The 23,552-nt window shown below is 54.2% G+C and overlaps 1 protein-coding gene across 2 annotated transcripts; it reads right to left on the bottom strand.

Annotated features, from left to right (window-relative positions):
* Positions 1-422: 422 nt before the first annotated feature.
* On the bottom strand, positions 423-17,031 carry NECTIN4 (nectin cell adhesion molecule 4). Of its 2 annotated transcripts, XM_061185819.1 has the most exons (9): positions 16,718-17,031; positions 7,723-8,082; positions 6,138-6,428; positions 4,918-5,038; positions 3,832-3,980; positions 3,428-3,584; positions 2,954-3,029; positions 2,507-2,581; positions 423-2,174 (listed from the first exon to the last, which is right to left on the bottom strand). In XM_061185819.1, exons 1-9 carry the CDS (start codon positions 16,791-16,793, stop codon positions 1,950-1,952), a joined length of 1,530 nt encoding a protein of 509 aa, XP_061041802.1. In that variant the 5' UTR covers positions 16,794-17,031; the 3' UTR covers positions 423-1,949. The 2 variants fall into 2 exon arrangements, with proteins under 2 accessions (XP_061041802.1, XP_061041803.1); XM_061185820.1 differs by lacking the exon at positions 2,507-2,581.
* Positions 17,032-23,552: the final 6,521 nt, after the last annotated feature.

The raw sequence follows: 23,552 nt of genomic DNA, 5'->3' as shown, positions 1-23,552 counted from the left end.
GCCTCAGTTTCAACACATATAAAAAAATGAAGAGAGTGGACTAAGATGATCTTTAAATCTTTCCAACGCTAACATTCTGTGGAACTCATTTGAATTTTGGGTTCTTTGACTGTAAAAAGTTTACACTGTTGTCTACTTTCCAGGCCTGTTGTAGTGAGACTCCAATACAATACAGGATATAAAATACTGCCAACTAAGGCACTGCCTATCCTGGAAGGGCTTATAGTTCCACTGTCCGACCTTGACTCTCAGAGATGGCTGAAGGTCTTGTGGAGGCCGTTTCTTTTCCCCCGTCCCCCATATAGTTCCAGGCAAACTAACTCCTCCCCTACTTGGGACCACAAGGAGGATGGTGCTGAGACAGACAGCACTGAGGTTCAGGACTTACACAGTCCAGGGAGCAAGACAGGAACCAGAAAGAACAGGTTTTATCTGTTTATTTAAAAACAGAATATCTTTTTTATGTACAAATATGAACATATTTACACAAAATATACATACTAGAATTCCATATCTTCAGGTTCCACATCCAAAGTCCTGGGCTGGCTGGAGAGCAGGGGATGAGAGTCTCTCCTTTGGTCCAGAAATCCAGCAGAGTTCAGGCTGAGCAGGGTTTGGGCACTAAATCTAGATATTCTGGTTGAATGTATTTGGGTGGGGCAGGCGACAATGGACCTTATCTAATCCCAGCCAGAGAAACTGCTGGAAGAACCCCAAGTTAGTAACCCTGAGACCCCTGGGGAAAAGGAGACATTCTTGCTCCCAGCAGCTCCTTCACCTCCCTTGGTCTATAATCACTATTCTCTCTCCCCTACACCACAACCAAACCAGGAGCCCTTGTCACCAAGTCCTAGCAGCCCCCCCACCAAGGGATCACAAACAACTGTGGATACAACTAAGAAAACATGAGGCTAGGGGAAGAACTGAGGAACCGCTAGGGCCAAGGACCCTACCTACCCTCCCATAGCCAGTAACTGAGGGGCGCACACCCCTCCTTCAAACTCCATCAGCTCTTAGGCTCCCTCCCAAGAGCCTGCCTGGATTAAGATGCCTTAGATGGAGCACCTTTCAGAACCACAGGAATTAACCCCCCTGGGGTAGGACCTGAGCAAGGTCTAGCTTTGCTGAATTCTTGTGTAGGCTGATGTCACTTTAAGCAATCCTTGCAATAATAAATGTCCAGATGAATCAAAAGTTTTTTAAAAGTCTTTTCTCTTATTAACGCGTTTGGGGCAGTAGTCCTTAAAGAAGCTCCACTGTGCAGGTTTATTTACAGCAAATATGTACCTGCAGCAGGCCCAGAGGCCACCAGAGGCCAGAGGGTTTCTTCTGTAACAGTTTGAGCCTCTGGCTGACCCCTAGGCCCGCTGCTTTACACTTGCCCTGACAGCTCCCAAGTGGTGGGAGCCTGGCTCCCGCACTCAGGACGCCAGATTCCAGCTCCAACTATGCCCGCACACCTGGACATGGCCCACAGTCTCCACCTCCCGCCTCCAACCTCTGCATCATTAATACTGCTCTGGGGTCTGAGGAAAACACCTGCATTTTACAGGCAAAGGTCACACAGCCACACGACACACAAACCGATCCCCTGTGGCGTTCCCCATGCAGCCACTGAACCCTGTGGCACACACACCACGGTTCACTTGGACTCTGACGTGACAACACAATGCACACCGTGGGCACAGTCACCCCTCCGCGCACACACAGTGCACACTCAAACAAGCACAAATGCACACACAGTGACCTGCACACACTGTGGGAGGGACTCAACAAGCGGAGCCCTTCCATCATCCAACAGAAGGACTGGAGGAAAAGGTCGAGCAGTCAGTGGGGTGGGGAGCATCTTCCTCAAGAAATGAGGTGTGTAGGGAGGCTCCCCGGGGATGAGCTGAAATCTTCCATGTCAGCAGAGGGAGCCAGGCTTAGGGGACGGAGGCAAGCCTGGGTCAGACCAGGTGCCCCCGCCCATTGATGTAGATGCCATTGCCCGTGGGCTTGGCCCGCAGGGTCCCATTCTGCTGAACAAAATGGTTCATGGCCTGTTTGATGCCTTCATCCTGATCTTCCTCCTCCTCTGTCCGCCCAGAGCCTGGAGACAGCAGTTCAGTCTGTGTTTCGATCTCCCTCACTGTGGTCAGCGTGGAGTAACTGCGGCCCTCTGCCTCTTCGCTCTGGAGGCCAAGGGCAGAGGGCAAGTCAGGAACCAAGGCGGGCCAGCCAGACATGAGGGGGTCGGCTGGGGTATGCTGGGGTCAGAGGTCAGGCACAAGCAGGGGTTATGGTTGCTCAACGGCTCAGAGATGGGGGGCCAGGAATGAATGTCAGGCCTGGGGAAGGGGAGACTAGGGAGCAAAGGCATAGCGGGGCGGGGAGGGGGTGGGATGGGGCAGCGTGAGTCTGAGGTATCAGGGACCGGGGAAGGGGCAGCTGACGCACCACATCGGGGACCCGGAGAGGGGCCTGAGGAGAGTGGTAGGGACGCCGGTGGGGCCGGGGGCCTCACCATCACAGAGCAGCTACTGTTGTCCTTGAGGCTATCAGGGTGGCCCTCGGGTCTCAGCCCTACACTCTCCTCCGGCTGCATGGCCCGGACATGGGGGAGGAGTCAGAACAGGGCTCAGCCTCTTCGCCTCTATCCTCCCCCCAGCCTCCCCCCTAATCACCTTTCCCCCAACCTGACCTGTCCGTTCTCTCCTCGATGCAAACATCCTCATTTCCCCCACCCCTACCCTCTTCCCACCCTAATCCCACCCTGAAACCAGTGCTGATGGTGGCTTCCCACAGCAACCTCGAGGCCAGTACTGAAGGGGGCCTTCTGAAGGAGCCCAGCAAACCCAAAGCAGCTCCAGACCTGCTGGGGCTGAGTCAGCGGCCAGACCTGGGGGCGGGCTGCGCTTCTGGTCCGCAGAGGGGCCCTGGCCCCAAGAATGCATCCAACCTCGGCACACACCTGGTTCTTGGGGTCCGGGTGATGGGAATGCAGCCTCCGGATGGAGTTCTCCCTGGTCAAGGTCAGCTCCTCCTCACTGGGAAGACACCCCCTGGTCAGGAGCTGAGGGTAATGGTAGCCTCCCAAGGTGAACCTAGCCTGGCCAAGCCTATGTGAGCCGGGGCTGGAGGGTGTGGGCGCTGGGTTGTCCCTGCAAGTGTGAGTGAGTGGCTGTAGGTGGCGGTGCGGCTACAGAGCGTGTGTGTGCCCATGTGGTACTCATGCATGTGGATCTGACCCTCACTCAGGCAGCGTGGCCCCCCTCATCCAGCTGTGACCCAGGCTCCAAGGCCCTTCTCACCTCCCAGAAGGCTGGCTCTGCCTACCTCTGGTCCACAAGCTCCTCAGATGTCAGGCCGCCCAGTCTCCTCTCGCTCCTCGGTCCTGGCCCACCTCCTGGCCCACTCTACCCACCCAGGAGTGGCCAGTACTCACTATTTCTGGGTCATCTGCTGGGCCTTGCGCCGATGGTATCGGGACATGAGCACCACCACCACCACCAGAAGGCAGAACAAGAGTGCAGCGATCACACCCACCACCACCACGGAGGCCGACACCAGATCCACCTGCTTCCCTGTGGCATCCTGGGGGTCTGCTGGAGACAGGCCACTGTCTGAGGCAGATGCCCAGATCCCTGACCGGGCCCCGGACTCCACAGCCCCCCACGCACTGTCCTCACAAAACACGTCCCAAACCACCCCCTCAGCCTGGCCCTCTGCAAAATACATGCAGTCCAGCCCCTTCCAAATCAATACTCTCTCAATTCACTCTCTCTGTCTTGCTCCCTGTCCCCCCACCAGGCCCCTGGCCCAGGTCCCAGCCTCTGCCCCAGCGCTTACCAAGAACAACCACAACCACCTGAGAATCCCTTGAGGAGAGCTCATTGCTGACGTGGCAGACGTAGGTGCCACTGTGCTCAGTGGTCAGCGGGGGGAAGCCCAGGGTATCTCCTTCTGCTCGTACCCCACTGGGCAGAGGCCCGTCCAGCCTGGAGGACAGGGAAGCTGATGGGTGCTGGCTGGGTCGGGCTGAGACTGCCACGACCCAACGTGCCCGAGCAGCTCTCCACCTCGCTCCCCCATGACGTCACCCAGAGCCACCGGCTGTTCCCACGGTGCCCCTCCTTCCCCTAGGCAGGTCTAGGCAGAGGTCCCTTCTCCCTGCCGCCCAGCCTGACCCAGGCACCCACACACACACTTGGGGAAGATCCACACGTGTGCCGTCCCACAAGCTCCATAGGCATCACGTCATCCCGCACTAGGTACCAGGTCCACACGGTATATAAAGTCCACACAACAGGACTGTCCCTTCCTATCGGGGCTCAGATGTACTTGGACAATGTGACTGCATGCCCCAGCACCCATGAGGTTTCATGGCAGGATACATGAACACAGCCCCAGGCACAAGGCCACGTGCGTGGCTCATCTGCTCACATGTGAGCCTGTCATGGGCTCACACACACGTGTCCCTGACCCCTCCCTGATTGTCTGGACATCTCAGACCCTGAAAAAAAGCCAAGGAACTGGCAGAGATGGGTGGGTGCTTCTGAGGTGCTAGCAACCTGGCAGTGGCTATAAGAGTGTTAGTTTCACAACAGTCACAGTCAGCTGTATCTTTTGGTCTTATTCCCTTTAGGCACTTACATAAATATATAAAGTATTAACATTGAAATGCTGTATTATATTTCACAATTTTAAAGTTAAGGAAAAAAAAGCCAAGGACTTATCAGCTAATTCTCTGCCAATTACCATGTATCCTACACTCCCAGGTGCAAGCCAATAACAATGTTTGGTGACCATGCATATTCTTGCATTGGTCTGAACATGTGCCCCAATTTATTTGGGGTTCAGAATATATTGTCCCAGCCCACAGTGAGTACGTGGTAGTCCTGAGGGAAACACCCTGGTCCCAAGCTAGGCCCTTACCGTGTCCAGTTGTACGAGGGAGGGGGCTGCCCTTCACTCAGGCACTTGAGCATAGCTCCTTCTCTGCCAACCTGCCACAGATTTTGGTCTTCAAGGCCCCTCACAGAGGCCTCAGCAAGGACTGGAATGGAAAGGTGGAGGAGAAAGGATGGAAATGATGCCTTTGATCATGGTCTTCCTCAAAGGGCCCCCGCCCCGGGCCCCACTTTGCCTGGAATAGCCTCCCCCTGCCCTTCTCCATCCTACTCATCTGCGGCCCAAGCTAGCCCAGCCCCACCTTACTGACAGCTCCCTCCCCTCTCTCTAAGTTCAGAGAGTCCACATGGGTTTACCTGTGCAATGAGCCTATAAGTCCCTCTGCACAGCAATGTGGCACACCTTTTCTGAATCCCCCGTGTTCCGTAGCATAGCGCTAGTCACAGAACAGGTGCTCAGCAAACACTCCCTGATTCATCAAAGGCTTAACCATCTTACTAGTTCATTCATTTCTTTTTTTTTTTTTTTTCTTGGCTGTGTGGCGCAGCTTGTGGGATCTTAGTTCCCCCGACCAGGGATCAAACCCGGGCCTTTGGCAGCAAAAGCATGGAGTCCTAACCACCAGGGAATTCCGGTTCATTCACTTCTTTCACAAACATTTGTTGAGGACCTACTTTGTGCCAAATGCTGGGTTAGTATGAGCAGAAAACAGTGCTGTCCTCCAGAGAGGCTCAAAGTCTAATGCCAGGAAAACAGTATCGACTGTTGACCGAGCACCTTCTATGCAGTAAGCACTATGCGAGAGGCTCTGCATTCGTTCAGAACCCTGTAAAGTTGATATAATAATACTCCTTCTGCTGATGAAGAAAATGAACCTTAATAAGATTGAATAACAGCTGGTAAATAGCAGAACTAGGGCTCATCCCAAGTCTATCTGTCTTCAAATCCTAGACTGTCTATTTTACAAAATGCTTTTAATTCCATGTTTATATCTGATTCTCCCAACAACCCCCGAAGCAGGGCCAGCTCCTCTGTAAACAGAAGGACACAAGGTCAGAGAGTGATTTGCCAAGGTCATCTGGGATGGGCTCCAGGTCTTCTACCTTGGACTGGTGCTCTCTCAGCCATACAAGGTGGCCTCCAGGACCCAGGCTGGCCAGACTGGTGTGGCTTAGGGTCTCTCACTATCTCACCAATCCTCTTGGAGCCCATGGGGGCGCCCTACCCAAGATCCAGGTACTCACAGGCCACTTGGAGGATGTGGGTGATCCTTTGGTCCTGGAGCAGGCCAGGGTGGGACACCACGCAGGTAAGTGGCTGTCCATTCATGCTGCGGCTGGGCACCAGATGGAATTCTGAAGTGACAGCAGCTGAGCGAGAGTGCGTGAAAGAGCGGCTGGATGTTGTGCCCTTGACCTCGGTGTCCCAGGTCACGCTGGGGGCCGGGCTACCCTCTGCTGTGCAGGAAGCTGCCAGTGTCAGGCCCTGGCCCTCTTCTAGTGCTGGACCAGGATTCAGCGAGGGCAGGGGAGGCACTGCAGATGGGGGGGAGGCAGAAGTCACAACCTTCACAACCCCTGTCAGGAGGCCCCTCCCCATCCCAGTTCAGTCTTGCACAGGTACAAAGTTTCAGGCCCCTTTTTCTTCTTTTATTTCATCAACAAAGATGCCAGATGAGTGGTAGCATTTCAGCGGACTTTGTACCTTTCTCCAATGCTTGAATTTTTTACAATGAGTACAGGTCATTTTTTTAATAAAAATAATGAAGTAATTAAAAAACTAACCAGATAACACCTATATAATAACAATAATAGCCACCATTTATTAAGCACTTACTATGTGCCCAGAATTGTGCTAAACACTTTACAAACGTCTCTTTTAATCCTGTCAACAAACATGAAGCAGGTATTATACTATCTGTGTTTTACAGCTGAAGAAACTGAAGCTCAGGGAGGTTAAATGATTTATTCTAGATCATTAGCTATTAGGTGGTGAAGCCAAGATCCACACCCAGATTTTTCTACCAAGGCTGGTATTACTAACTTCCATGTGGATAAAGGGAAACTATAAAGGCCTTTATTTATTTTTATCTTCATAACATTAACAGTCCAAGCACAGAATGGAAAAGACTTAACTTGACCATAAGTCTAGGGCATCCGTGCAAAGTGGTGGTTTAAAAGGTGATTGTGGTCTCCAACCACATTCACTGAAGGTCCAGATCAGGAAAGGTCTCAGCCCCACTGGTCATGCACAGCCACACTGGTCATAGCTGGGTCTGCATGTCCACGTCTAGGCACCACATTCTAAAACCATGGAGCCCAGGATGGTGAGGGAGGCTCTGAATGAGTGTCTTTAGTAGAACTGTTGCAGAAACCTGTACGTTTAGCTTGAAGAAGAAGAGATTTGGGTGGGGCATGACAGAGGTCCTCAGCTGGTGGAAAGGCTGTCATGCAGAAGGGAGAATAAGCCTGTGCCATCTTGCTGGGAGGGTGAAAGTAACCGAGAGGGAGATTTCAGATCAGCAGAAGGAAGAACAGCCTAATACGTGGATTCTTCCCCAAGGCTGACCAAGCAGTATCAAGCTTTTGGGGTCACTTGGAGAGAATTTCTGGATTGGGGTTGGGGGCGGGGGTTGGCTAAATGAAGCTCCCTCATCCCTACAGGGCCCCACCTCTTCTTCCTGTTCCGCCTCTGCCCCCTCCATCTCTGCAGTCTCCATCTCTGCATCCCCCCGCCTCCAGCTTCTGCCCTCCAAGACCCGGGGCCTGAGGACCTGGTCCTTCTGCACACACAGCACCCCCGCCCCCATGCCCAAGGGGCCCCACTTACCCAGCACGCGGAGCCGAAGCCGCGCCTGGAAGCTGCCGGCAGGGAAGGTACTGACGCGACACTCGTACTCGCCCTCGTCCGCCTGCACCGCGTTGCGCAGAAGCACCGCGCCGTCCAGGGGGTTCCTTGGGGGAGGCGGCTGTTCCACGCGGCCCTCGTAGGCTGAGCTCACATGCAGCCCGTATTTCGAGTTCAGAAGTGCCAGCTCCTGGCCGCCCTCGTCCGCATCCACACGAGCCCATGCCACTTGCTCCACCTGCTCGCCCGGGTCCCCTCGGTAGAAGCAAGGCAGTTTTGCGTCCTGGCCCAGCACCACGGTCACCAAGTCCGAGGTCTCCAGCTCGCCCGCCGGGCACCGACCTGCAGGGGGGCAGACAGAAGCAGCCAGGATTAGGGGCGCTGCCAGAGCCGGGCGAACACTTATCCACAATGATAATGTCCGCAAAGGCAGCCCGGAACTCCCGGAGCACTTTATGCTTGCAAAGCACGTCCAGTCCATTACCTCATTAGATTCACAAAACATTCCCAAGAGGCAGGCGTTATTATCGCCATTTAACAGATGAGAAAACTGAGACCCAGAGACAGGAAGTGACTTGCCTAAGGCCACACAGGTGGTACGTGTAAGAGTCACACCCTCTCTCAGCCCAGGATTGTAACCTGAGCAGTTGTAAGGTGGGGGCTATAACAGGAGGAGAGACCCAGCCTCTGCCCTCAGGGAGCTCAGGGAAATGGATTTTGTGCACACAAAGACGGGAAGCCATGGACAAACTTTTACAGAAGGCTCAACCTACCAAGGGGGGGAAAAGTGAATGCTTTCAGAAAGTGTGGCCAGGAGCCAAGGCAAGGGTCGAGAACAGTTGGTGTCTGGGATGGGGCATGTAGTGTAGGAAGGGTCCAAACCAGCAGGCCCTTCGGAACAGTCTTTTCATGGCTTCAAGATGAGAGACCTGGATTCCCAGAGAGAAGAAGGTATCCTATGTGGGAGGAATGGCACAAACCAAGGCTCAGAGACAGGAATGAGCAAGTCACCGAAGACAGAAAGGCCCCAGGTCAGAGGCCCAGAGATACGAGGTCAGGACAGACACACATGACAGGGTCAGAACCATGAGCCAGAATCGGAGGACCAGAGATAGGGACCAGTGACAAAAGGCGAGTGTTTTGTGCATTGACAAGGAACAGTATGAAGCACTGAGGGGTATCTAACATGTAGCCTTATCTGCAAAGAAGGATGCATTTCCTGCACTCATAGAACCTGAGCTCTATTCTGGAAGAAGAGATACGTATGGAGACAACTATGGAAACAATTGTGATGGTTTCTGATTTAGTGCTGAGTGGTGTGTTGCAGGTTAGTCGTGGGATGGGACAGTCACAGTGGTCCCGAGTCACATGGGAGGGGCTCATGCATGAGCTGGGTAGAATCAGGAGGGGATGAGACCTGGAAAGGGGTCCCAGGTAAGGGACCAAGGTGGGCAAACTCCAAGGAGGTGGAGAGGCTGGCTGGTTCAGGAAGCAGAGAGGAGAGGACAAAACTAAGGCAGAGGGTGTGTGTTGAGCAGGAGTGGGACATCTGGTCAGAGCAAAATCATCCAGGACCTTCCATACCAGGCAAAGGAATTCAGAGTTGGCCAAGATGAAATAGGGAGTCACTAAAGCATGAAGCCAATGGGCATGTGCCCTCAGACTAGAAAGTAGGGAGACTGGGGACAGGAGACCCACCAGGACCCTGCAGCTGCCGTCCTGCACCGTGCTGCTGAGAGGATGGGACAATTCCAGGGGAAATTTGGCAGGATTTGGTCACTGACCAGAAAGAGAGAGAAAAGACTCAAAGACAACTCCTAGGTTTCTAGGATAAGTAACTTATGAGGGAGGCATGGCCGGGGAATCTCATGGCTGGGAAGAAAGAAATTTGGAGTTGTGGAATAAAGCGTGTGAAACAGAGGGCTGGGGGCTGAGGGCTGCGGACAGAGTGAATGCTCTCTGGGATGGCAAGAGCTCCTTGCATTGGAGTGCATATCCAGCAATTCCCAAAAGTTCAAAGCTCCTGCCTGTGGCCAGCACTTCACACACCCTGCTGGCCCTCACCTTGCTCACACTGTGCTCCTGCCTGGAACGCCCTCCTCCCTATGTCTGGCAGCTCCTACTCATCCTTGAAGACTCTGCTTAGACATCACTTGCTCCTGGAGTCCTCCCTCCCCCCACCCCCACCTCAGGCAGAGTGAGGTGCCCTTCCTCTGTTCTCCTCTGGCACCCTGCTTTGACCCATCGTAGTACTTTATACCACAGATTGTATTTGCTATTTTCTTGTCTGCCTCTTCCACCAGATTGAGAACCTCAAGAGTATAAACTCGGTCTCACGTCACATATGGAAACATGGTTTCTGATTTAGTGCTCAGTGGTCTGCATTCCTGGCACATAATTGGTGCTCAATTAATGTTTATTGACTGACTGACTGAGTGAATGGGTGGGTGAATGAATGAATGCGAGAGACAGGCGGAAGAAGGAAAGGGTAGAATGAGGAGGACTGTGCAGTCTTTGGTTGGGCTGGGCAGGGAGGGGGTTGGCATGGCAACCTTAGGGTGGAGACAGGATAGGCTGGCTACCTGGGTTCTCTGCCAAAGGGAGTACCTCCAGACTGGACCTAGGGAGAAGGAAGGGGATGGAGGGGGTCAGGCATGGAGGGAGAAAGTGAAGCCCCACTAGAGTGGACCAGAGGGTTCCAGTGAGGCAGAGTGTGGGACAGAGGAAGGGGGTCCCATGGCCCTGCTAGCAAGGGAGGAGGAAGGGAGGATGCTGTTGGGAGCTGGGAGGGCCCAAACGGGACAGGACAGACCTGCAGGGCCAGATACCAGGGCCCTGACCTGCCTAAGCTGATGTTGGTCCCACCCAGCCCAGCCTGGGAGTCCAGCTAACCATCTGCACCTCTCCCAGACACCTCCTCCTGGCGCCAGAGGGAGCAGGACTGCCAAGGAAGGGCTGGAGGTGCGGTTGAGATAGGGGCTTCCCAGTACTTCCTCTGCTTCGAACACTGGTGTCCATGCAGGTCACAGGGAGTCCAAGCCCTGCTCCACTGGGACACTCAAACCCTTTCAAAGACTAATTCTGGGACAATGTCAGATGGCACATTTTCCATCCCCATCCCTACACTTGCCAACCAGCTGGCCCCTCCCCACCACTAATCACTCACATTTCCCCCCTAAAAAAATACTTTTTTTTTTTTTTTTTTTTTTTTTGCCACACAGCGGCATGCAGGATCTTAGTTCCCCAACCAGGGATCGAACTCATGCCCCCTGCAGTGGAAGCTTGGAGTCCTAACCACTGAATTGCCAGGGAATTCCCAAAACTACCTTCTTAGGGTACAACATGCATCAAGTCCCCAGCACATGTCTGAGTTCAATCTTCCACATCCCTACCTGTGGGTCCAAGAGCCCCATGATCCCAAGTGATAAGCCCAAGCTTTGCCGGATGAGAAACCCAGTAAAACCAGAAAGTCCCTTCTGCGTGAGCTCCCCATTGTCCTAAATCCACTGTTGAGTAGGAGCATCTCAGCTTGAGCAACGCCTTCCTTCACTTACACACACACACACACACACACACACACACACACACACACACACAGGCTGCAAGAGATGGAAAAGAGAACTTGGGCTTTAGAATCCCTGCCCTGGGCTCAGTGGACCCAGAAGCTCATACTCCCAGGGTAGGGTAGGCCAGGACTGCCTCCCCCTTCTTCTCCCCCACCCAGTGCCCGCCCAGCGTCAGCATGATGATGTCACCAGAGCAAAGGAGACACACCGCCTGCCTGGTGAGGTCACCCTGAGGGCATGTCGTAGCCAGGCCCGGCCCACGGCCCCTTCTGCTGCAAATGGTTTCCTGAGCCTGGTGGACTCTGCTGGCTGGGCACTCCTACCTCTGACCCTCCCCTCCCCTCCCCTCCCCTCCTTCTGGGAGTACCAGGACGCTGGTCAGGAGCCTTGGTGATTCAGCCACTGCTGCACAGCAGGCCTAGCCTCAGTCACCACCAGCCACCACCTTGCGCAAGGGAGAGAACAGGCCCAACTGGCCAGACGGGATCCCAGCCCTCAGCCTCCCCCACCCCTGGCCAAGCCCCCACGGGCCTCTTTGGGGCCCTGCCCTCTGTGTACCCTGCCTGCTCCCAGACAGGCCCTCCATTCCTGGCTTGGGCTGGCTGCCTGCTCCCCACCCTGTGCCTGGGGTCCAACTTTCCTATCTGTGTGAGGCCTGGCCTCTGATCTCCAGAGGGGAAACTGAGGCTGGCAGCTGCAGATGACAGCATCTCTGGGGAAGGAGGCTTTTCTTTCTGAGGAGCCTTTCGCCTTCAGCATCCCCTGCTAGTACATCTAGGGGTACACAGTGGGGGTCCTAGAGATGGGCCTGTGAGGAGGAAGAAGGGAATAAGTGTGAGCCTTTTGCGTCTGAACGTACATCTTTGGGTGAGGGTCTGGTGAGTCTCAGTGCTGGTTCACATGCAGGAGAGGCTGTCTCTTTGCATGAACTTGGGGGCGTTTTGCACATATATGTGTTCATGTCTTATCTTCAGGAAAGCGTGTGTGCTCGTCTGCATCCAGAGCGAGCTATGAAACGGCGTGTGTGTGTGTGAATGTGCACACATAGTAAATATTTTGATGTTGGTTTCTCTTGGCTTCTGCACGGCTGTCTGTCTCAGCTGCCTTAGGTCAGTGGTGTGTGGCTCGGCGCCTTCGCCTCTGCACCCGTCTGGAGTGTCACCCAGGCATCCCTCCCCACCCCACCCCAGACTTGAGGGCAGATGCATCTCAGGTGGAGGGACCCAGAGATGAGGTCACTGCCCCTCCAGGGTGATGGGAAATAGCCATCAAGGACTCCCCAGCAGAACAAAACAAAAGCTCTCTCTACCCTTGCTCCTCAGGTTCCTACTAGAAGGACCCTCACCCTTCTCACCCCCCAGCCACGCCCCCAGGCCCCCCAGCACCTCTGGCCCCCCAAGGAGGCCTCTCCCTGGGAATCTCTGTCAGGCCTCTGCTGCTGCCACCACCAGAAAAACCAGCTCTAGCTCCAGGCCTGGGGTGAGGGTTGTCTGGTGTAGGTTTGGTGGGAAGCGGTGGGGGGAGACCCTGCCTGGGGCTAGGGGGAGGGGTCCAAGCTGTCTAGGGTCTCACTCTCCTTTGTTAACTCTTGCCTCCCCTCACCCCACAGAAGCAGCCTCCACCAGAGACAGGTGGAATATGTGGGTGAGTTTGGGATAAGAAAGGACGTGGGAGGGGAGCCCTGAAGCCCCCCATTCAGGACAGGTGATATACACAACCCAGCACTTTTTTTCTTCCATCCTTCCCCCCATAACCTTGGCCTTGGAATGCTAAGGAACTTTGAAAACCAGCAGATTCTCCCTCTGCATTCATCCACCTCCCTCACACTTACCCCACATTGTCCTAAGCCCCCCAGCTTAGTGAGAGCTTCCCAACCCGGGCAAAGCGCCCACCACAGATTAGTGGATGGGGAAGGGGGCCACACCAATCACAAAGGGAGGTGAGAACAATGGGGGAGGACAGGGCTTGAGGCAGCCCCGGCTCTGGCCCAGACACAGCTCCCAGCACAGATAAGTCCCCTAAACCCCCCGGAGCCAGAGTCTGAGCCCGGCTGAGTCACCAAAACAGCCACACCGTGGGTGGGAGCCCCAGAATTCCACTTCTCCCAAACTCCTGAGATCCTAACCCCCTCCCCAGTCCTGCCAGCCAACCACCCCCCTCCCCCATCTCTGCAAGTGTGGCCAGCTCTGCCCCGCCCCAAATCACAGCTTCAACCCAGCTCTCAGGACACGCCAGCCAGTTTTAAAGGCAAGAGGGGAGGAGGGTGGCCTGAGAACTGTGGGTAAACTTCTGAGGCCAGAGGCTCCTTGCCTCAGTGAAAGAGTGACCCCGACCCCCTCCTGCACAGCCCTGCTCCAGGAGGCTTGGTGGCTTGCCCCCAGTTCTGAACTTGACCTTCGCATTGTAGATTCTGTTCCCAGATCCAGCCCCTAGGCTCCTCTCCTCCCTTCCCTCCTGACTCAGCTCCCCACCCCACCCCCATCCCTTCTCTCTGTCCAGACTTTGGTCAGTACCAGGGCAAGTTTGGAAGGCCGGGAAGCCCAGGCATTCTCTCCTCACTACACTGGCTCCCCACGGTGGCTCACCCCCCTTCACTTTGCCTGGAGGACCTCAGGATCCCGAGGCTGGGGTCTAGAGGCTGAGACTGTGGACTCTACTATAAGCCCCTCACTGCCATCTCTGTGGCTGGGGTCCCCTTAGCCCAGCTCCCTGAAACACTGGGGAGGGACCAAGGTCAATGGGGCCACAGGGCTTCCCTGGGATTCCCCCTAGTTCTCCCCACCTTGGGCAGGGAAGCTAGCCTCCCTTTCTAGCTTCCCTGGCTTTGGGTAGATCCTACAGGAAAGGGCCTGCCCCCCTCTGTAAACAGGAGTAGAAAAGCAGGGATGGGGCCCTTCCCTTTCTAGGAAACTAACTTTAGACAGAAAGCTGGTCCTAACCCTCAGAGGACAGACCTCAGAATTCAGAGAACCCCGTGCCCTCTGGGGTCCTGCAGGGCTCAGTTGGGCCCAAAAAAAGATCTAGGAACTAGGATCCTATTGGAGGGGTATCTGTAGATTTAGGTCCCTCAGCCCCAGGGCAGGAGATGGGGAGGGAGAAGGGAGGGGACCTTACCTGGAAACTCATCCCATTAAGGAGAGGCAAAGAGCTGTGGTGTTGAGGTGCCTCCCTAGCCTGGGTTCCTTTCCCTGTCAGGGGTGGGGCAGGGCCCTGGGGCTCAGAGCTCTAATGGCCCACGACTTGGTGGGGGCACTAATTTGCAGCAGTGCAGGGGCAGAAGACAGTATCCAGGGTAAAGCTACCCTTGGTCCCCACTGAGAAATGGGGTCAGGACATTTCCCCCTTCTGTCACCACAGCCAGACTGACCGCCTCTTACAGCACCCAGCACCCACCTTCAGTTCGGGGCTGGATATTTATGCAGCCACAGGCTTTCAGAGCTGGAAGGCCTATAGGGATCATCTGGTCTACTGAAGTCTAGTTTCTTCGTTGCCCAAGGTTGTGTAGCAAATTAATTGCAGGAAAGGGACCAGAACGCAAGACTCCTGACTTCCCAGTCCAAGGCTTTTTCGGAGACAAGAAACACGCTAGTTTCCTGGGGGCCATTGAGGAGATGCCTACAGAGGAGCCAGAATGGGCGTGGCAGTTAGGTGGGTGCATCTGATCCTCAGGCTAGGCACCTGGAGTCTGAGTTCCAGCCTTCAGAGCACCCTCCAGCTCTGTGCAGGTTACAGCAGTAGAGCGTGGCTCACTGGGCACCAGCTTCCCTGGAGCCGGGTAGCCACAGCACCTGTCCAGGTACTGGGCAAGGTTGGGGTGACGCCCTAACTAGAAGGGGTCTCCTCTACCCTTCCCTGGCTTCTCTGAGAAAGAACAGCTTCGTGTCATGGGAAAAGAAAGCGGGGACTTTGTCTTGTTCACTGCTGCATCTCCAGCATCCAGCACCCTGGCTATCCCCAGTGTGCACTCAGAGGTACTATGCTTTCATGAACTAGGAACTGGGAGACCAAGATGCTAACCCTGGTTACGCTTCTAACACTGAGTAATCTTGTTAGCTCACTTGCCTATCTGTTTCTTTCAGTTTTCCCATCTGTAAAATGAGGGAGTTGAATCAATGATCTCTTTGGTACCTTCTGAGTCCTGAGACATCATGGCTCCATTCTTGAGGCGTGGGTGGATCCTACAGGAAAGTGACTGCCGAGTTCCCCGGCCTCAGCAACCAGGCCCCACCCTCTTGGCCGAAGCGAGTGAGAAGGTTGTCTGTAAGATGGGAACTAAGATGTGGGGGGTAGGGGGGGTGGCAGGGCTTGGAGTTTCAGTAACCTGCGATTGGAGGCTGGGCCAAGAGCCCTTCCATTATAAGATCAGAGCAGGAGCAGCCCCTACCCATCCACACGTCTAGACCTCACTCTCCTCCGCACAGCTTTAGCTGGGGATGGAGGTTGGGGGACATCACTGCTAGGCCCTGCTGGACAACTGAGGCTCCGTCACTACTGATCCTGGGACTGGGAATCAAACTGTCCCATATAGATAAGGCCTTGTCTTTCCAAGGAGAAAGATTTCTCAGTTGCCCATTATCCTGGGAACAGCCTATGGAACCCTACCTACCGTGGTCTCATTATGTACACGCACGCCCACACACATATACTCTCCCCCGCTCTGAAGATGATAAATTCCTATCATTTATATCTTCTGTATATACATTACACGAGAGTAATACAAGGCATCTAGTTGAGAAAGTGGGGGGACAGGGGATAAACAAAAGAGTGCCCTACCCTAGACCCCCACTCTTCTGAGTAACCGCCTGATTCCCACACTGGCACCTCATAGTGTGCTCAGGGCCAGAGGGGGCCAGAGTGAGAAGAGCTTCCAGCTCCCCTGTAGTCACCCAACAGTATTCTAGGATATCGTGAAGAGAGGAGAAGGAGATAGAAAGACCCTGTCCGCTCTCTGGGCATCAGGCTTCCTACACCTTGATGACTAGGGAAACCAGCTCAGCCCTGAGTCAGCTGCAGCCCCAGTCAGCAGTTCTGGAGCCCAGGGGGTAGGCGAGGGAGCCTCCAGGAAAACCTGGGGTGAAAGGGTCCCCACCAGTTCTACCTCCCTGGCCACCTGCAATGGGTCACCGTGTCTCTTCCCCAAGAGGCAGCTCCAGCCCTTTGGCTGAGGTGGTCAGGGACCCCAGACCCAATGACCTGGCCTGGGGCTGGAAGGGGACATGAAGCAGGAGAGCTACAGTGGCTCTTCTCGGGGCACTACTATCAGCTGGAGGTGGGAGAGAGAGATTGATTCCTCAGTTCCGAGTAAAAGGAAAGGGAATATGTACGTGTGCGTGCGTGTATATGTGTGCGTGTGTGTGTGTGTGTGTGTGTTGGCTTGGGCTCAGAAGCAAGGATCCTGAAGCAAGTCCTACCTGTAAACGATGCCAGGAGCAGTAGCAGCAGGCAGGCCTCAGGCCCGCACATCTCGGCTCCCAGGGACAGAGGCATCGGTCAAGAGGCAGAGCTGCCCGGTGTTTCTGAAGTTCCACCGAGTTCTCCCTGGGAGCCGGCTCTAGAGCTGGATTGGGCACCGACCCAGAACGCAGGAAGTCACGGAGTCCTCAGGCACTAACGTGCCTGCCTATCCCACTAGGGTCTCCACTCGGGGACCCGGCCCCGTTCCACCCACCCAACCGTAGCTACCCGCAAGTAGCCGTGATCGGGAGCTCCGAGCTCCCCCAGAGCTGCTTCCCACGCCGTGGCCAACAACGACAGCAGAAACTTGGGAACCTGCTTAGCAGGTCAGAACAGGTGCGTCTCTGGGGGCTGGGCCTGGCGCGAAGACTCGGCAGCCGCCACCCCCGCAGCCTGCACTGGCTAATGGGTGCCAGAGAGGGAGGGAAGGAGGGAAGGACCTGGGGGGTGGGATCCCATCGTCAGCTCCAGGCTTTACCTGGCAGTGTGTGGAAGGGGCTGTGACCAGAGAGGAAAGGCGGAGGGGGAGGGTGGGGGTGGGGGTGGTGGGGGGGGATGGGGGCTGGGTAGGAGAAGGCCTGGCGTGGCTCGAAGAGGGAGGCGCCAGGCCAGGAGGAACAGGGGCAAGGCCCTTGTGGGTGGAAAGGAACCCAAGCATCCCACACCCCAGCCAGCCTTGCTGCCTTCCCCCGGGGCCTTGCCGAGTTCCCCAATCTCCCAGAGGGGTTCAGCTTGGGAGCCAGAATCAGAGAAGGCCAGAACTGAGGACAGTACTGGCCCAAATACCTCATCCATCAGACAAGAAAACAGAGGCCTAGAGTGAGGAAGGGGCTTGCTGGAGGACACACAACTTAGGTAGTATCAGACATCCCTATCCCTGAGGCAGGGAGTTAGTTCAAAGACCTCTCAGATGGAACTTAAGCGACCCCCTCCGCTTCACCCCTCCCCCACAGAGGATAAGCCAAGGGATTGGCCAAGGAATTAACCCCACAGATTCCTGGCCTCCCTAGCAGGACCCTCTCTCAGCATCAACACCTTCTCATTACTGGCCAGAAGTCCCCAAAGTGCGTCAGCACTACCTGAGTGGAAAGGGGTTCCTTTCCACCATCTCCATGGTCATTCTATCCATTTATCCCATGGTCATTGGACAAAGCCACATGTCCGGACTTTGCAAGGACAATCTTGATTCCAAATACTCTGTCCTTATATCCCTGTAGGTATACTCAGACCCGTAAGGCCACGCGTTTCCATGTTGGATGCATATAATGTAACCGCCAAGTTACACAAAAACTTACTGGCCTAGCTGGGAGAGTCAGAGGAGGGGGCAGACTCTGAACTCCCTGAAAACTGAGGAATGGGGAGGGGCACCATTGCTGGCATACTGGAGCTAAAAATAGATATACAGGTAGACAGGGGAGAAGAGAAGATACATACGGGTTAAAATCTTGCAGTGGGATCCTTTTGTCTGGAGAGGGGCAGGAAGGAGGAGCCAAGAACAGCAAGGTGGGGGGTCGTTTCAGGTAGAATATTTTCCACACACACACGCACCCCCGACTCTACCTGTCAAAATCTTACTCATCTTTCAAAACCGACCTCAAATGCCACATCTTCCATGAAGCATTCTCAGCTCCTCCCACCTAAAATTAATCTTTCTCCCTTCTGTTCTTTTTTTTTTTGTTAAATTATTAGCACCTTTAATTTTTATTTATTTATTTATTTATTTATTTATTTATTTATTTTTGGCTGTGTTGGGTCTTCGTTTCTGTGCGAGGGCTTTCTCCAGTTGCGGCAAGCAGGGGCCACTCTTCATTGCAGTGTGCGGGCCTCTCACTATCGCGGCCTCTCTTGTTGCGGAGCACAGGCTCCAGACGCGCAGGCTCAGTAGTTGTGGCCCACAGGCCTAGTTGCTCTGCGGCATGTGGGATCTTCCCAGACCAGGGCTCGAACCCGTGTCCCCTGCATTGGCAGGCAGACTCTTAACCACTGCGCCACCAGGGAAGCCCCTCCCTTCTGTTCTTCCTCAGCCTCTGCTAGTCCCTTTATTATAGCTTGTGTACTCATAATTTGTGCACATCTTATCTCCTTAACTAAATTGTAAGTGTCAATTCAAGAAGCATCAGTTGAAGCCTGCTGTGTGCCAAGGATTCAGTAAATGTGTTAAATTGAGGCACAGGATGAGAGCTGTAGTCTGTGAACTCCTGGAAAGTCAGGCTTGTTTTGTAATCTTGTCTCAGTCATCCGTGCTAGGACAGTCCACAGCACTTAATGGAGACTGAATACATTTTTGTTGAAGGCATGATGTTATGAACGGAAAAGGCGGTCAGGTAGAGGAGTGGAGATCCTGACTCTCCTGAATCTGGTTAGTGACCCAGACTTTAACCCTGCCTCTGGACCGTGACCCCAACTCTCTCTCTAGATCCCAAATCTCAGCAGTGTCCGTGGTAGTGACCTCTTCTTGGAGGGCTCTTTCCCACAGGTCGGGGCCAGGCCGAATGCCAAAGCTCCTGTTTCTCTCCACCTCCACTTTGGTGAACCCCTTCCCCTCTTCGGGACTCACATCCCCACCTGTGCCAGGGGAGCAGCCCCACCCCTATGCTGCTTTGAGATCCACGGTGGCAGGGGTGGGGTAGAGCAGTGGGGAATGGGAGGGAGGAGCATCCCGTGTTATAATTATAATTATCAAACCTTGGATCTTATCGCGTGATTTCAGAGGAACTCCTTTCCTTCCCACAGATTCACCCCTCCTGGTCCAGGAAACCACAGGAGAAACTGAGGCACGGTGGTAGGAAAGCAGTTAGATCACAAGGTGGGTATCCAGTCCTTATATCTCCTTCAGCCTTTTAGTTCACAATACACCCCAGTGCTGTCAGTCAGGAAGTCTGTGAGCCTCTGGCTGGGACCCTCAGTCACCGAACCCCCAACTCCAGCCATGTGGATCACTGGGGGGAGGCTGGACGTTCCAGAGATGTTAAGTCCAGGCTGTGCCAAATATTTTTTCATGGGTATGTTCAGGTCCTATTAGACCCCAGAGGTGGCCTTGGAGGGAGGGCTACGTGTACTACTGGGCCTGAAAGGGAGCACTTGGGCCAGGCAGTGATTCCAGCCCTCTGCTTGAGGTAGGGATCTTCCTCCCTCCTCATCTAACAAATATCGGTCTCCAAGTCCCCCTTCCCCCTGTGCCCTCAGTCCTGCATATCTCACAAGGGCCGTGCTCTTGGGGAATACGCCCTCATCCTTAGGCCTTGCCTTCGCTCTTCTGGGATGAAGCTTGCAGAAGGCAAATTCCAGGGTTGGGGCTAGAAGGAAATACTGGTTGGGGAAGACTTTCCAGACCAGTGCCTGGTCTCTTAGGTTCTGTTCTTTCTTCCTCATTGAACCCCCATTCCCCTCATGCCTCACTACCTACCCTCCCCCTACCTGCATTCTGGGCCCTAAGAATGGGAACAATTCAAGTCAAGGCGGCATCCTTAGCATGTAAATTGTCTGAGTGGCACCACTGCATGCATGCCTGCATACCTGAGTTTATTCAACAGACATTAGGTAAGCACCTCTTCGTGCCAGGCTCCAGGGAGAGGACAGAGACACATAATACATGGTCCCTGCCTTCAAGGAGTCCTCAATTAGGACAGGCAGACACATAAACAACTATAACATGCTATGTCCCTCCATCATGTGTTCCCTATATGTCTCTGTATGTATATATGCCGTGTCCATACCCGGGGCTGTCTCTATGTGCATAACCGCAGATGTTCATTACCTGCATGTATCCGAGCATCCGCTTGTAAACTGTGTCTGTCCCCATGGCAGGCTGCACACCAGCCAAACTGGTTGGAGTGGGTTGTGCTGAAATTTTTGTTTGTGTCAATGGGACTTGGAGGTGAGTCAGGGAGGGACAAGGATGGGTGAGGTGGTGTGGGGGAGAAGAAGAGTGAGAGTGAGGGTCAGAGTGAGTGGGTGGGGGAAGGAGGGAGTGGGTCAAGGTGGGAAGGGCTGGGGGTGGGGTATCAGGAGGATGGGTTGGGGGAAGGAGTAGATGAGAGAGCTTCTTAGTGAGTAATATCCTATTTGTCTGCGGTGAGATCCCAGGTCAAAGAGTCAGAGGCTGGCAGGGAGACCCTCGGGCTTTGGGAGAGACAAGAGTGGATAATAAATCAGAGTGGAACTAGTTGGAAGCATGGATGTGGACAAAATGTCTGTAATCCATTTCTATACAGCTTGTTTCTCTGTGTGATATTAAGCTATTCTTGATCTGCTCATTGCCTTGGCTTCTTTGTACAGAGAAGTGTTGGGAGGTTGACTGACGTTGTAGTGGAAGATTACTGATAGGGGACTTGATTCCATCCCCCAGGACCAAGGCTATTTCAGGTAGAAGCTTCAAGGTCCCTCTTCCTGCTCCCCCCTAGGGTGCTCCTCACACACAGAGGGCTGGGAAGCGATCCCCATACAGAAAACAGGGACTCCGGCAGCTTTTCCTCCACTGAAAATCACCTTTGCTCCCCCCCAGCTGGAGCTTCACTGTGCCCAGTATTAGGATGGTGGCATCCTGCTCTCCAAGAGATTCCATCTAAACATTGCCATGTGCTGTGCTGTTCCTATCTGCCTATCCTGCAGGCCCACTGATCCCCAGTACCCAGCCCCATCCCTTAATGACAACCACACTTCCTGGTTGCCTAACAACATCACTTAGAGTTCAGGAGGCTGGATTTGCTTGTTCCTAAAGAGTCCTAAAGCTAGAGTGAGGAAGTAGCTGAACATACGGCACATGTGGGCCCTGTATCTCAGTAGGCCACTGTGTGCAGAGCCCCCTCCTCCTTGCTCTCACCCCATGGACTCCCCAAGCTTCTGTAAATACATAGTCATAGAATCAGGGACCAGGGCATGGGTAAAGAGAGAGATGCCTTATTCTTTGACCCTGTGGTCTCTGGGTAGGCTAGCACTTTTAGAAGGCTCTAGAAATAGGTCCTGGCTGGCCCAGGACGAGAGTAGGAACCCTCATGGAAATCAGAGTCTTCCAAGTGCTGACAAAAGCAGCAGAAGATGCAGTGGTTAGGAGGAGGTAAGAGCAAAGTTTAAGTGGGGTCCTAAGAATTTGATGAGAGAATGGATTCTAGTGAGGACCCCAAGCTGTGCTCCTCTGAATTCTCCCCATCCCTGTCCCCACCCCTGACCACAGAAAGAGCCAGGCTCCTCCCAGGGAGCCCGCCTGTTGAGGAACATGCATGTAGGCAGCCCCCAAGGGCCAGCCCAGCCTGCAGATCCTGCACCACCAGGGCATTTTCAGGTAACACCTGGCCTCTGTAGTTTCTCGCACTCATCTCCAGGTATCCAGCTTAGATGCTGAGGGTGTGGTTCCTCTCTAAACCAAAGACTGCCACTTCCTGGCCATCAGCCTGGGCTCCTGCCACCGCCCAACTTGGCTTCCCTAGGGGAAAGCCTCCTGAGGCCCTGCGATCAAACATCACCCTTGGAACAGGCCCTGGGGGTGGCAAGACAGCTGCAGAGCAGAATATGGGGCCGCGGATGGAGGAAGACACCATGAGACCCAAGGGCTGTGGAAGCCTGGAAGAGGTGGGAGCTTGGGGGAAAGAGCAGGGAAGACCCCAAGGGGAGAGGGCCAGTGTTGAAAGGACTCTGAGGGAAGACGTTAGAGGAGAGGGGCAGAAGCTGAGAGGACACGAGCAGCAGTTGGGAATCGGGGGAACCAGTAGGACCTGGGGATTCTCGTAATTAGAGAGTAGATTTTCTTTTGAAATTCGTTAGCAGAGTCCTCCTTCTGTATGGTCCAGGAGTATTCACCTCTCCATCACATCAACTCTAATTCCCTCCTTTCTCTCCACACCAGAACCCAAAGATACCTCAAACCTGCAGCTCCGCCTGTTTCCATTATCAGTGCTCAGCACTCAGCAGGCAGGTGTAGCTGCCCTGGTCAGAGGCCAGGATGTGGTGCAGCTGTAGAGGAGCCCTAGTCTCAGTGCCCTGGGCTTTCTCTGCCTCATCCTGGAAAGCAGGGGCTGGGTCTTCAGGTTCCAAGACACCCCCAAAGCCCCAGTGCAGCAGGACTAGTTCTTGGCCTTGCTCTCACTGCACTAAGAGACTTGGACCCTGTCCTGCATCTGTTTTCAGTCCTAGAGATAGCAAAGTTGGGAGCCTTTGAGCTGAGGATGGAGGAGGTAGGTCCCAGGCTGCAGGAGAAGCAGGGATGGAAGCCGAGTAGAACATGCCCCTGAGTCCCTTCTGAGCATCTTCCCCACACATCCCAAGATTGACTTCATGCTTTCCTTGCAGGAACCCCTAGTAACTGCCCTCCAGCCTCACCTTGAAGCCTTCCTGAACCTCAATTTTTCCATCAATTCTAGAAGTAGCATAAAAGAAGAAGGGCTAGGGATCAAGACACAGAGCAAGAGTCCCTTGCTAATGATAACTAGCGAGATAACTAACTAGTGATAACTAACTAGTCCCTCGCTCGTGAAAACTAGCGAGATCAGGAAGCATTGGTCCATGGGCTATAAGGAAAGGTAGAGGAACAAAGACTGGAGTCTAATCTCCCTGTGCCAGCCTGCTTCTCTCCCTGGGCCCAGGCCTCCATGCTCTAAGGTCCTCTGTGGGGAAATCCTACTCCCTGAAAAGGCCCCTTTTGTTGAAGCTCACTCAGGACCTCATCAGTAATCAATACCCCATGACTGTGCCCAGGGACCCCAAACTGGTTCTACAGTTCTAGCATACAGCCAAAGGGGAGAAGCCGGGCCACTCCTAGAAGGTTCCAAAGCTCCTTGCAGAAAAGTCAGATGGTTG

Source organism: Eubalaena glacialis, chromosome 3, assembly GCF_028564815.1.
Source record: "Eubalaena glacialis isolate mEubGla1 chromosome 3, mEubGla1.1.hap2.+ XY, whole genome shotgun sequence".
Taxonomy (NCBI): domain Eukaryota; kingdom Metazoa; phylum Chordata; class Mammalia; order Artiodactyla; family Balaenidae; genus Eubalaena; species Eubalaena glacialis.
This window is presented reverse-complemented; position numbering and strand designations above follow the sequence as displayed.

What these genes read in the sequence shown, in the direction of transcription:
- NECTIN4 (XM_061185819.1), bottom strand. Translation starts at nt 16,793, where the DNA reads ATGCCTCTGTCCCTGGGAGCCGAGATGTGCGGGCCTGAGGCCTGCCTG. An exon ending in GCTCCTGGCATCGTTTACAG is followed by an intron (nt 8,083 to 16,717) that starts GTAGGACTTGCT and finishes GCCCCCCTGCAG; the next exon opens with GTCGGTGCCCGGCGGGCGAG. An exon ending in CCACATCCTCCAAGTGGCCT is followed by an intron (nt 5,039 to 6,137) that starts GTGAGTACCTGG and finishes TTTCCATTCCAG; the next exon opens with TCCTTGCTGAGGCCTCTGTG.